This window comes from Sclerotinia sclerotiorum, genomic scaffold (assembly GCF_000146945.2).
Source record: "Sclerotinia sclerotiorum 1980 UF-70 scaffold_16 genomic scaffold, whole genome shotgun sequence".
Taxonomy (NCBI): Eukaryota; Fungi; Ascomycota; class Leotiomycetes; order Helotiales; family Sclerotiniaceae; genus Sclerotinia; species Sclerotinia sclerotiorum.
In genome coordinates, this window is record NW_001820820.1 from 652,236 (window position 1) to 665,183 (window position 12,948).

Consider the following 12,948-nt stretch of genomic DNA (forward strand, 5'->3'; position numbering starts at 1 on the left):
TAATTATACACTGAAGTGAATAAGATATCGATAGAGAACCAGCACAGGCTACTCATTAACATTTTTTTTCTTGTTTTCAGTAGATTAAAAAATAGGCAAAAATAGTTAACAAGCTCCTCCAAAATCAGGAAGTAATTAACCAGGAACTATACCTAGGTATAAATACCTATGCATATACATTACCCAAAACCTAGTACACCAAACCCTCCTTTCCTCCATCCCTACTCTCACACCACAAACTACCTCATCGATTCCAAAGTACCTACAACAACAAATCCATCACACCACCACAACCCATTATATCATAGCATATCACACCAGCAACACCACTAATAAAAAAATCTCACGCAAGCCAAGTCAAGCAAAATATCACCACATATCACCATACCCACGCACCCATTACCACCAGTCTCAAAATCATTCAAAATTCACAATTTCCAAAGAAAAATATATGATTACTATCCAGTAGGAATCCCACGCAGAGTAAGCTAGCTGCATGTGTGTCCAAAAAGGAATTAGCCATCCAAATCATCCATCCATTTTATCCATCATTCATTCACCCATTCCCTAGATTTATAAACGCTTTTATAAAGACCTTTAATAATCTCTCGTGAAGTTTTTCCTCCCAATCATTCATTCATTCATTCATCTGGCCTATCCATCATCCATCCATCCCTACAATCCATTCCATCATTTAAAACTCGATTACACACCACCTGGGCAATATAAAATTTTCGTCGTCGTTTATGCCAAAACCAAAACCAAAACTAAAAGCAAAAGCAAAAGCAAAAGCAAAAGCAAAAGCAAAAGCAAAAGCAAAAGCAAAAGCAAAAGCAAAAGCAAAAGCAAAAGCAAAAGCAATAGCAATAGCAATAGCAATAGCAATAGCAATAGCAATAGCAATAGCAATAGCAATAGCAATAGCAATAGCAATAGCAATAGCAATAGCAATAGCAATAGCAATAGCAATAGCAATAGCAATAGCAATAGCAATAGCAATAGCAATAGCAATAGCAATAGCAATAGCAATAGCAGAAGATTGAAACAAATACGCTAGCCGTGCTTTTATTTTGATGGATGGAAGAAGCTCTGCTCTGCTCTGCTCTGTCTCTCTACCTAGCCCAGAACCAGAACCAGAAAAAGAACCAGAAAAAAGAACCAGAAAAAAGAAAAAGAAAAAGAAAAAGAAAAAGAAAAAGAAAAAGAAAAAGAAAAAGAAAAAGAAAAAGAAAAAGAAAAAGAAAAAATCAGACATTGTAACCCCAGATATAGTAGCAAGTAATATTTTTATCCCATCTGTCCTATGTTCCGAGTGCCATACATCCCCATCGCCACTTCATCTAAATGGTGAAGTTATTGAACCTAAACTTAAAAACGGTGATCGAGATCAACCAAATCGTACTGAGTGAGAAAGAGGCATAGCCCGCAGAACTAATGTCAGAGGAGTTGAGATATAGAGGTAGAAGCTTTGAGCAGAAGATAGTGAGATAAATATCTATATCGTTGGAGCGCCGTATCTGGCAAGGCGAATTATTGTTGACGACGATCTTGTTCCTGGCCGTTTGTATAGCCGCGAGCTCGACCATTCCACTGCATCTTGACGTCGTTATCGTTTTCTTCGCCGTTTTCTGGAACAGAGAGATGAGTTCGATTGATTGAGTCGCCGGAGGAAGAATTTGTGAGACGACGTGCATGGGGAGGACCAATTGGACCAAATGAGCTACGACGATCTGCAGTGATCAAGTCAGTTGTTGCTAAATCATAGATAGAAGCTGCTAAAGAAACATACCACGACCATTTGTGCCACCTTGAGCTGAGGTCGGAAGAGAGAAAGACGTGGCTTCCTTACGGCGCCAAGATTGAGACGTACGAGATGTCCCGTTTGTGGGCGTTGTACCAGATGCCTCAATTTGAGCAGTGCCACTTCCTGAAGAGGCAGAAGCGTTTTGTTGGTTACGGTACCAATTAGGCAGTCCATGGTTTAAACCAACTAAGAGTTGAGTGGCTTTATCCATAGGCATCTCGTGCTTGAATTTACATCCTACTTGAGTAAAAGCACAGGTGCCTTCGTGAACCCACTTATCACAGTAAATCTTCACACCAGTTCGACCTCCCATAGGAACCATCGCATTTTTTGCTGGAGGTACGCTCATGGGTGGGGCCACGGCGGAGGCAACGATTGAGTCGATGGCTAACTTGAGAATGAAGTTAGTATATTAATTTTGATTGGTGATACATTTAGAATAGAGCTATCCTCTTACCTGTGTTTGATCACCTGGTCGGCGGAAATCGCTTTGCTGGTTGAGTCCGAACATTGGTGGAGCGAGTGGTGGCAGCTTTGCAACGACCTGTAAACAGCTAATGTCAGCATATCATCTAAATTCAAAAACCCCAAGACATACCTTATTTGGGATCATGGGAGTAGCATGCTCTGGTTTTGGGGAGCCGTGCTGAAGCTCCGGAACAATGATCAGTCCCTCTGGACCTTGGCGACGAGGAATACCGTTGATGGCCGGAAGCTCATCAGCCGGGAGAAGTCTTGTATAAGAGCCGTCAGCTCGACGAATACCATAAGCAAACGCGGAATTAATTTGCTCAGGCAAAGGATAAACGGGGCCAGGGCGAACCACAGTCAGCGGAGTGAAACCCTCTGGACTCGCATAGGCAGGGTCGCAAAGAGACTGGCGACGCCAGGCGCTGCCGTTATTGTTCATAACCATAGGTGGAGTAGGTGTGTGGCTAGGTGTTTGACCGTTCCTACGGATACGCTCCTCACGTTCGCGAGCTAAATGAAAAGCATCCATCTTTTCGGGAGTAAAGCTACGGTCACTATCGTTATCGATCGATGTTAGCGGTGACGACATTTCGGTATCGATGTTATCAAGAGCATGAGAAGACTCAGGAGAATCGGAAAGTTTTATATTAGAGCAAATCTTGACTTGAGTGGACATGATGGAGATTTGATAGGGAAGGAAATATTAGAGTGCGAAGAGAGAGATGTGAAAACTAAAGGTACGAACGGTGTATAGTTGTAATGTGATGAAATTAGATTTTTTAGAATCCTGATCAATGATTTATCACATTAGCCAACACTCTTAAGAATACCAAGGATGAAGAATGATGACTGTAACAGACTTCTAATAAGGATTCTTCTAGAGCTTTGAGGAAATCTTCTCATGAGTCTTTGCCGTTTGCTCTTCCAAGTAAAGTTGGAAGCCCGCGGAAACATGCAGTTGTTTGCGGTAAGCCACAGGCCACAATGTCAAAAACAGGGCCAAGCTGCAGGGACAACGATGAGAAAAGTAGATAACTCACTCCAAAGAATTTTGAGATATAACTTGAATGCCTCTACAGTCGTTAGTTACTGATCAAGAACACTTTGGCAAGAATGAAAGTTGCCGGAAACGTTAACTGGTACTTTAGAGCAAACACACAGTGCTTTGGTCAATTACTTGTAAAAGAGAACGATCCAAGCTTCCTCAAGTTTGATGTTTGTTGATGATATCAACAAAGAGCGGAACGTTATGCCATTGCAGATTTAAAAAATCAAGCAGGTGAGAGGTGCTGATATACGTACAAGTAATGCGATGAATTATGAAACTGTTGATATAAACCAGTAAATCAACGAATCTAACGTTTGAATCGCAAAGTGTGCGGGGATATCTTGTTTGTTTCGTGTGGTTGAAATTTGATTTTGAAGAAGTTGAGGATTGATGATGAAGCGACAGCAATCCAAAGGCGATAAAGGGGTTACAATAAGAAGAAAGAAGTAAGGGTACTTTGCTATTAAGCAGATCTATCTATGACAGAAGGAGAAAGAAAGCTTACAAAAAAAAGGAAAGTAGCGTGTTGAAGTACTGATTTATCTCATCTGCTGAAGGTTGTCAGGTCAAGGAAAGAAGCAGCCAAGCCCAAAAAGAAGTGGAGGTGTAAACATTTTTAAGATTGACTGAGATATGGCTTCGCATATGTCGTCTGGTACTGCCACAAATTCAGCATCAATGCTTTCCAGTGAATTAGAGTAGTTGTGGCGTGAGGGGGGCCGAGGTCTTCTCTACCGGCTTCTTTGCGAATTATATGTTCCAGATCATGACCAATCTAGAGGTTACAGGTCTATTTCTGGACAATGATACCGTACGTTGGTATGGTCGAAATTCATAGATTATCTATGAATGCATGTCTAAAACGTGGTTTTGTGGGACGAATTCCGTTCATGTTCAATATTCTCCAGAGGTATTGAATATTGGCCATTTTAAAAACTACTCGGTCAAGTGAGTTTGAACAATGTCTTGGCAAACATTTTTTTTTATTGTTATACTTTTTGGCAGATTATTAGCGTCTCCACTCCATCAAGAGAGAGATATATGAGGACGAACACATGCATACTTCATATGGTCTAAGATTTGTGTCAAAACATTGCTTCGGGGTCGGCATCCCAATTGTGAGCTGTAACCTCCACATAGGCCTAAGACTCGTCTAATCATGCAGTCACCACCATGAGAAGTAGAAATTTCGAATCTTCACTCATAGTTTTAATACCGCATTCGCTAATCTATATGTACACAGTGAATATCCAACCCGAAGCTCCAGGCTCAGGGAAAGATAATCGCTCTCCTTCACTCTTGGCAATCATTTGCTACCTATTGAGAGTATTGAACCGATACTTTGCGGACAACGGAGTTGAAATCAAGGAGGCTAATATTTTCATCATTTCACCGCCAAGACCATGTTTTTTTGCACTAGAAACAAAATGATAGTGTGAAAGTGAGGCTGGAGAATATGCTCACATATACATCTCAATTCATTGTAGGAGAAAGAATATATAATTTCGGGATATTTTGGATGGAATGGCACATTCAAACGAGCCACTCGGCATTAAAGTATAAGGGCATAGGTTCCTGTTACATGTCTTCCATTTTGTATCTCCTATAACCGTATCATTCCGGGCCAAGCTGGATCCAATACCACAATGGCACTTTAACTTTATAAGATCGTGTTCTGGCTGTATCTTATGGAGTACAATGACTTGGATAGTGAATGAAACAATGAAAGCCATTGATTTAGAACCACTTGGATCTGTATTCATCTTACCTCCTAGAACATTCCGTTGCTATGTTCGGTGGGTGGCTTTCATTGGTGCATACATACACCTTTTTCCGGACATTACGTTGATATCTAAGTCCGTATGCTTAGAAGCAAGTTTTCTTCAAATGTGAAGTCTGATATTGTGATGAGGCGCACATAGCGACAGATGGATGGCGCCTTAAGGGAGAAGCTTTCGATTAATTTACGCGCCATGATGATTGACAGAAGTTAAAATTTTATGACTTCGTGGTATCGATTTTAGCTGATTCTTTACCGCATTCAGTGCTACCATCTAGCTCCAAAGCCGCACCGAGTATGCTGCAAGACAATTAATGTACACCTGCGCACATGGCTTGAAGCCAATTTCCCAGAGAGGTTTGCAATTGGGGCGGCGCTTTACTGTAGGTCCGATAAGTTCTTAAACTCGACCATAGAATCTGTCAAACCTAGTAAGGAAAGACACGTTTAGTCTGGTCCTGCAGCACGAGTCTATTTGGTTCTGTCAGCATGAACATAGGAGGAGAAAGGCGGCTTTTTGAGAGTTCATCACTGCTCGCTTGATCGAGTCGTCCTTTGACTCTATCGATGGCTTTTCTTGACCTAAAGTCTATCGCAATATCAGATACAATTGATGTATATTCTGCCGCTCCGCTTGATGAATAATTTGCATGTATTCATAAATGATACATTGTTGTGTGACTATAATCCCAAGTCATTGATTTTCCCTGCAGCAAATCGAAACGCTCGTTTTCCAGAGACATATGAGAATGACTTAATAACACCGCAATATCCGAAGTCCTGCTTGTCAAAGTCATTTCAATGTAATGGATTTTGTTCAACTACAAGAAGAAATCAAAAGCAAGTGCCCTGGACTTCTGGATCAAAAAAATGGCTAGATCTTCGGCATCTGCCACGTGGAATTGCGGATCGGTGCTTTCCTAATTTGTTCTAACTGCCTATTTAAACTTTAGATGAGACTAGAAATGACAGAGGACTCTAATGATATCGTAATTGGTGACGCTTTCCAGATTTCAGCATCTTTAGTCTGTTCATACCAACCTCGTTCTCGAGTTGTGCGGGTTTCGGTTCCTCAGGCGAAGTGGTTGGTGTTAAGCCCCATGTCCAGTTTGACTCAGGATAGATCAGGCTATCGCCGCAGCTTCTAGTCAAGACGCTTCGTAAGTATTTGTAAATACAAGGAAGGCAATAAATATATCCCTTATCCCAATTTCGAACCTTTTCAAGGAAAGGAAGCCAGTGCCGGTGAAGTGAGAGACAAAAGAGTACTATTTTATCCATTGAAAAGAATTGTTTAGTCCATCTCCGCAGCGTTCTTGATAATAAAGTATGGTTTGTGCTGCTGTGTAGGTCCGCATGGTAGCTCAAAGTCAAGATCGAATTCCATCATCGACATTTGACGAGCCTTTAAAGCTTTCCTGGATGAATTAACTTCAGGATTTTGTAGTCGACCAAATTCTCTAGTCAATTGATACCAGCTTGCCTCGAACACGTCCGCGGCACACTCATTGATAAAGTGGAGGAGGACACTTAGGAGTTGGAGACATGATTCAACAAGAAGCGGAGGAGGAATTGGGTATTTTCAATGTCTCAAGACGCACCAAGATGGGGGGATATTTGTCGCAAGAAGTTATAATGATTCGAAATCCTCGAAAGCCATGGAGGATCAAGTTAGCGGATTGTGGTCGTGATATATGCATCATGGTAAGCGTTCCCGAGCGAGTCTGTGCAACCCTGCATGATTATCCGCAGGGTTACATCGTAAAAAATTGAGGTGGCTAGTTGCATGTCTCGGGTATAATTATCTTCGCTATGCCAAAAAAGGCATGTTTATCTCAATTATATGTTTTAAATTTATAAAGTAGTGAAAGGTCAGAAGAAGAATGGTTTCGTGGGTGTTGAGGTTGAGAAGTTTAGATTGAAGAGGCGAGAACGCACTAGCACCATATTTAGCTTCCTTCCCAATGAAGCCTGTTGTAACTAGGTCGTAGACTAATTCTGCTAAGAGGAAGTCCACAGCCTTTTCATGTAATGTATGGGACTCAACTTTATCTAGAGACAACTCGAGCTTTTGCTCAGCACTGTTTGGCAGTAATTAAAGTTAAGTGGCTTTATCTCCAGCAGTAAGTACCTCGCCCGCAACATGGTCATCGATACTTTGAGCCTCGATGGCTTCAACTTGCCCAGAAAAACCATCGTGAGCTCATCAATTCATCTCTACATCAACACGCGCTTGCATAGGAAAGTGCCATATGAACGCTCGTAGGACTTTAAAGCTGAGAATTCTACCCAATCAAACTACCCAATTCGGAAATAATTATACCTCAATCTCTAATTAGATGGTTGGGAATATGGTTCGACCCGAGCCTCAAATTCAATCAACATGTTAATATTCGAATCACACAAGCAAAAGGAGCCTTCCATCGAATGGCCCGATTAGCTAATATCGAAAAGGGCCTCAGTCCGAAAGCTCTTAGACAGTTATATATAGCATGTGTGACCAGTATAGCCGATTACGCATCAGTGATTTGGTGGAGAGGCCAAGCCCATTTCAAGGATATGATGCAATCACTTCAAAATCTAGCTCTTCGAAAGATATTAGGAGTATTCAAAACTGCTCCAATTCCTCCAATGGAAGTAGAAGCAGGCTTAAAACCCTCAAAAATTCGATTAGACTCGAATATTAGGCAATACGCATTCCGTTTAGCTAAACTTTCACCAAATCATCCAATCAATATCGAAAAAGCATCACTAATCCAATATCAAGCCAATTTGGATGCGATCTCTACCCCTCGAAGAAAACGATATAAACCTACTCAACTGGATAAAATCAAAGAATCGATAAACCAGGACTTCAACCCTTCCTCACTCGAAAAGATCATTCATTTTAACTTCCCCCCATGGAAAAGAGAAACCCCCTTCCGAGTTAACATTAGCAATTCGTCAAAAGAAGATGCTGCCATTCTTCATAATATTGTTTTCAAACATAGGGATAAAGATACCACCTATATTTACACTGATGCCTCCTCCACCGAAAAGGGAATAGGTATTGGAGTAGGCATAGTAGCTATACAATCAAATAATCGAATTCTATATCAAGAGCGAAGCAATATTGGTACTAATCAATTGGTATATAATGGAGAGCTTTTTGGAGTTACAAGAGCTATTGAATACGCTAGCTCAATCGCTTATACTGGTCAAAAGTTCAAAATCTACTCGGATAATCAAGCTGGTTTATACCGCTTAAAAACTCCTTCAGATCACCCAGGACAAGCCAATCAGATAAGAGCGATCAAAGCAGCAGAAGTTATCAGAGCAAAAGGAGCCGAAATCTCCTTAAATTGGGTTCCTGGTCATACCTCAGTTGAAGGAAATGAGCTAGCAGATAAGCTAGCCAAGGAAGCAACCACAATACAACCTACCTCGAACGAAACAAGCTTTGGACTACTAGGTATGACTGTCAAAGAATATGCCTCAGATCAATGGCTTGATACTCTCAAACAATACGAACTCAGATCAAACCAATCCCCATCAACTTACTCGAAGCTATTTCCATGGAAAATAGGTTCCAAAATCAAGCTACCAAGCGGAACTACTCGAAATACTGCTAGCGCATTCTTTCAACTCAAATTAGGTCACGGATATATCAAATCCTACTTACATCGTTTCAAACTCACCAATAACAAATGTATATGCAGTAATATTGAGGCACCACAACACCTCCTTATTAGCTGTCCTATATATAAAACAAAAAGAAAAGAGATCTTTAAGAAGATACCATTATCCAAAAACACTATACAATTCCTATTGCATACAAAAATAGGTATCGAATTAGCTATCAAATTTATCAATATCACTAAAATCGCTACAAGGGCATGGCATCTAGCAAGGACTCTTGAACAAGAAGTAATAGAGGAAGTAGTAGTGGAAGAGGAGAGAGGAGAAGAGAATGAAGAAGAAGCAGTTGAGGAAATAAGAGAGGGGTTTGACCTCCTCACAATTTCTTGATTTTCAAAATCTTTTTATTATATGCAATGCGTATAATGAGCGGGCACTGTTCCCCAGCATTTGTTTTCACTTCCCCAATTAGATCACATCCAATATTGTAAATTAAAAAGTTACCCGTTAGGCCCTTAGGGCCTAGCCGTCCTATATAGTCTTGGACTGAAGATGGACGTTAATAAAATCAATCAATCAATCAATCAATCAAGCTGAGAATTCGTCACATCCAACATGTGACGACATTGACAAGAGCTCCACTGGACAAAGGTGAAGTAAAATTTGTGCACAATCTGCAAAAAATACAGGAGAACTGTTCCCAAATTATGGATTGCATCTTCAAATGAGCTTTAGTGTTTCCATGCTAGATATGTGTCGACTGTGTTCTACAGTATTACTCTAGACAAGGAAATTTCAAATCTATCTGGTAATATCGTCTAAGCCTCTTATATTTTTCATCACCGATAACCAATAGGATTTCTAGACCTCTATTCTCTTGCTCTATAAAGAAAACATCCATCACTGCCAAGGTATTAATACTATTCTCAGACTTCAAAAGTTCTTCAAAGTTCTCACATTCCCCCTCACCTACATCCGACAGGACACTCAGTTAAACCCAACACTTTTGATGAGTTTATAATCCTACTGCTATATGCATCTGATCATAACTTCGGATCTCTTCTTGTAGTATTCGAGAGTGTATGTATTCTGTACCAAAACCTTTCGATCATATACCATCTAGCACTCTTTTTTATTTTAAAAATATAACTATCCTAACTTAACTTCCTCTATTTTTATACTACTGTAGTCTAAGAACATATTCTTGTAATGACTGTTTATTGGGTTTCTTGAGACCAGAAAGAGCATCAGATTGAATTGATTGATTCTCTAGCTAAGCAGTTAAGCTGCGAGTATATATTCAAAAAATGAAGGAATAAGGTTAGGTCTTCAGCCTTCGGAATTAAAGTGCTTTGAAATCAAAATATTGAAAGCAAACAAACAGCATACCAAAAAGGAAAGAATGAATTAAAAGTTGAGTTTTGTTTGCTCCTTATATGCATCATGCAATATATATGCATATGCTGCCAAGATCCCAGGAGGTCAACACTGTTTCACTTTTTCTTATTTTGATATTAATTAATATATTTTATAATGTAATATGTTTAAAAATGAATTAAATTGATTTCAGAATCTTTATATTAAATAATATTATATTGTTACGAGGTTTGCCGTCTAGATCACGTGGAAGTGCTCTAGGCTCTCGAGGTGGTTTATAACTAGGCGTCAAGCAGGGACTTAAAGTAATGACAATAATGCAATTCGTAACTAATAGTAGAGCATACTAAATGATTGATCTTGAGTACGAAGCTCTATACAAAGGAAATCCATCTTGATTATATAGACCTTCATGCTTCTATGATCACTGGTGATCCTTCATGATCACCAGTGTGTTACGTCGGACAGTAACATAGGTCACGTTCTTGATCACATGATCAAGAAACCGACAAATCGAGATCGGCTTTGCGGTGATCGATTTGTCGGGCTCATAGCCATCGGTTTTTTAAGGAGGCACGAAGGTCTATATAATCAAGATGGATTTCCTTTGTATAGAGCTTTGTGCTCAAGATCAATCATTTAGTATGCTCTACTATTAGTTACGAATTGCATTATTGTCATTACTTTAAGTCCCTGCTTGACGCCTAGTTATAAACCTACCTCGAGAGCCTAGAGCACTTCCACGTGATCTAGACGGCAAACCTCGTAACACAGTGATTACCTATACCGTGATCCTTAGTAATCCTTAATGATCACTACTGATCACTTGTAATCACGTGCCTTGGTCATGTAATGGTAGTTATGTAGCCCGTCGTAACATATATATATATAAAAATAAGATCTTAATGTATGCCAGTGTTAAAGATAATAATAAAATTAAAATCGTGAGTTTTTTTTATTAATTTTAAAATGAGTGATCTGTATATATTATAAATATTTTTGTGTTATAAAGAAGATTTATATTATTAAATTACATCATTATACTATATAACCACTTAGGTTTTTGGTTTTTGATTAATGGTTTTTATCAAGTAATCTTAAGTCTATACGTAGTACTTGTAGTCTAATAACTTGTATAAGTAGCTCAGTATATATGATTGATTAGTTTTTTCTTCTATAAGAAGCTTAACGGTAGAGGAATCTAGCGCGCAGTACTATTATAATTTACAGAGTAGGAGTCTATTCATCTTGGTTGGTTACTCGAGTAACTTTAGCTACCTACATACACCTTGAGGGATTTCTTTTATGATGAGATTTTATAGCGGGGAGGAGATGGATTGAAAAGGGATGGGATGGAATGGGTGATGAGGTATGGCAGGTATAGTTCGGTAGCTAGGTACTTATTGCTGCAGTCCAGTAGCCACGTATCGAATTACAGATTTATGATTGGATGAAATACTCGAATAGATCGACTACCGATACCCAGGTAGGTACTCCGGATGTAGAGTGGAGATACATTTTCTTCAGGTGTAAGGTTACGAGTACAAAAATCATAGATGATCCGATCCATCCAGGTGATTAAAAATGTGAACTTAAACTTCACGCCCTTAGATTAATATTTCTTAGGTACTTATTATTACGAAATGTTGAAATTAAGGTCATTATGGGCCTAGAATTGAGGTCATATGACCATTATGGTGCACGGACCATAATTGGGAATATCTTCAATTCTACCATTACTGTAACTTAGATCCTTAGTTTAACCTACATCTAATAATACTACTACTTCCAAACAACTCAGTTTGAAAACGAAATTTATATGTTTCATTGCGTTACCCATACACACTTTCTTAATCCACATTCATCCCATCCATCCGTTCATCCATCCATCCATCCACCCATCCATTTTTGATTATTGTAAGAGTTAGGTACCTAGATTATCATCCCATCATCCTCACAACACCCATTCCTTCGCCCCCTTCCTTCGTCCCTTCTCTTCAAAACCCATCCCTAAAACACCAACACCAACAAAATGCGGGGAACCCCACAAAACAAGTTGATCCTACCCAAGCTCTCAACATCCAACATCGCATTTCTTCACTTCTCCAGCGGTGAGCATTTAAACTCTTTTTATTTTTTACTTTATATTTTTTTTGGGAATCTCATTGGTTTTTTTCCTCTTTTCTAAAAGAAGAGAAATGAGGTAATTTTTATTACATACAACTAATAAAACTAATACAACTACTAGATAATACAACTAATACAACTATACCTCCCATCTATATAATACCATCTATACCTACCTCTGCATAATACACTAATATAATTAGGTAATTAATACAACTTAATACAACTCAACTTAGCCCAACTTAACCCAAACCAGCTTCCCCGCTCCCGTCGAATATGGTTTAGGTAGAGTTACCTACCTACGTAGTACGCAGTAGTTATTTTTCTTTCTGTGGGGAGGGGTGTTTTGTTCTTGGGGTGCGGTGTGCCAAGAGAGTGTGCTTTTGAGTTTTTGGTAATTCGGTATTTGGTAAGGGGTGTGTGTACGGATGTGTCTATGTGTAACATTGATGGGATTGTTGGTGATGATTTGGGAGTTGGATTTGGGAGTTATAGTCTACTCTATAGTATAATATATATGTTAAAATCAAGAAGATTCAGAACTCATGATGTGAGATACAAGTATTGTAAATAGTTTAATTCGTCGTTTTTTATCAAGGTAATAGCTTCATAGAGAAGAGTACCTAGCAACTATGTAGCTACATACCCTCCCCTCCCCTTATCCTCCCCTCTTCCTCATACATAGAAAATCCAGGGTATCATAAAGCAAATCCCTCATCGAGT

General features: G+C 39.3%; 4 protein-coding genes across 4 annotated transcripts; 1 reads left to right on the forward strand and 3 right to left on the reverse strand.

The window, feature by feature from the left end:
• Positions 1-694: 694 nt before the first annotated feature.
• Positions 695-1,255, reverse strand: SS1G_10779 (predicted protein; the record flags this gene model as incomplete). Its single annotated transcript, XM_001588282.1, has 1 exon — positions 695-1,255. One exon carries the CDS (start codon positions 1,253-1,255, stop codon positions 695-697), a length of 561 nt encoding a protein of 186 aa, XP_001588332.1.
• A 275-nt stretch (positions 1,256-1,530) lies between these two features.
• Positions 1,531-2,951, reverse strand: SS1G_10780 (hypothetical protein; the record flags this gene model as incomplete). The annotated part of the gene is made up of 4 exons (XM_001588283.1): positions 1,531-1,730; positions 1,790-2,195; positions 2,262-2,348; positions 2,403-2,951. The coding sequence occupies 4 exons, from the start codon at positions 2,949-2,951 to the stop codon at positions 1,531-1,533; spliced, it is 1,242 nt and encodes a 413-aa protein (XP_001588333.1).
• A 2,580-nt stretch (positions 2,952-5,531) lies between these two features.
• On the reverse strand, positions 5,532-5,900 carry SS1G_10781 (predicted protein; the record flags this gene model as incomplete). The annotated part of the gene is made up of 2 exons (XM_001588284.1): positions 5,532-5,736; positions 5,773-5,900. The coding sequence occupies 2 exons, from the start codon at positions 5,898-5,900 to the stop codon at positions 5,532-5,534; spliced, it is 333 nt and encodes a 110-aa protein (XP_001588334.1).
• A 73-nt stretch (positions 5,901-5,973) lies between these two features.
• On the forward strand, positions 5,974-9,111 carry SS1G_10782 (hypothetical protein; the record flags this gene model as incomplete). The annotated part of the gene is made up of 6 exons (XM_001588285.1): positions 5,974-6,015; positions 6,057-6,187; positions 6,232-6,263; positions 6,638-6,807; positions 7,123-7,226; positions 7,566-9,111. 6 exons carry the CDS (start codon positions 5,974-5,976, stop codon positions 9,109-9,111), a joined length of 2,025 nt encoding a protein of 674 aa, XP_001588335.1.
• Between the last annotated feature and the right edge of the window lie 3,837 nt (positions 9,112-12,948).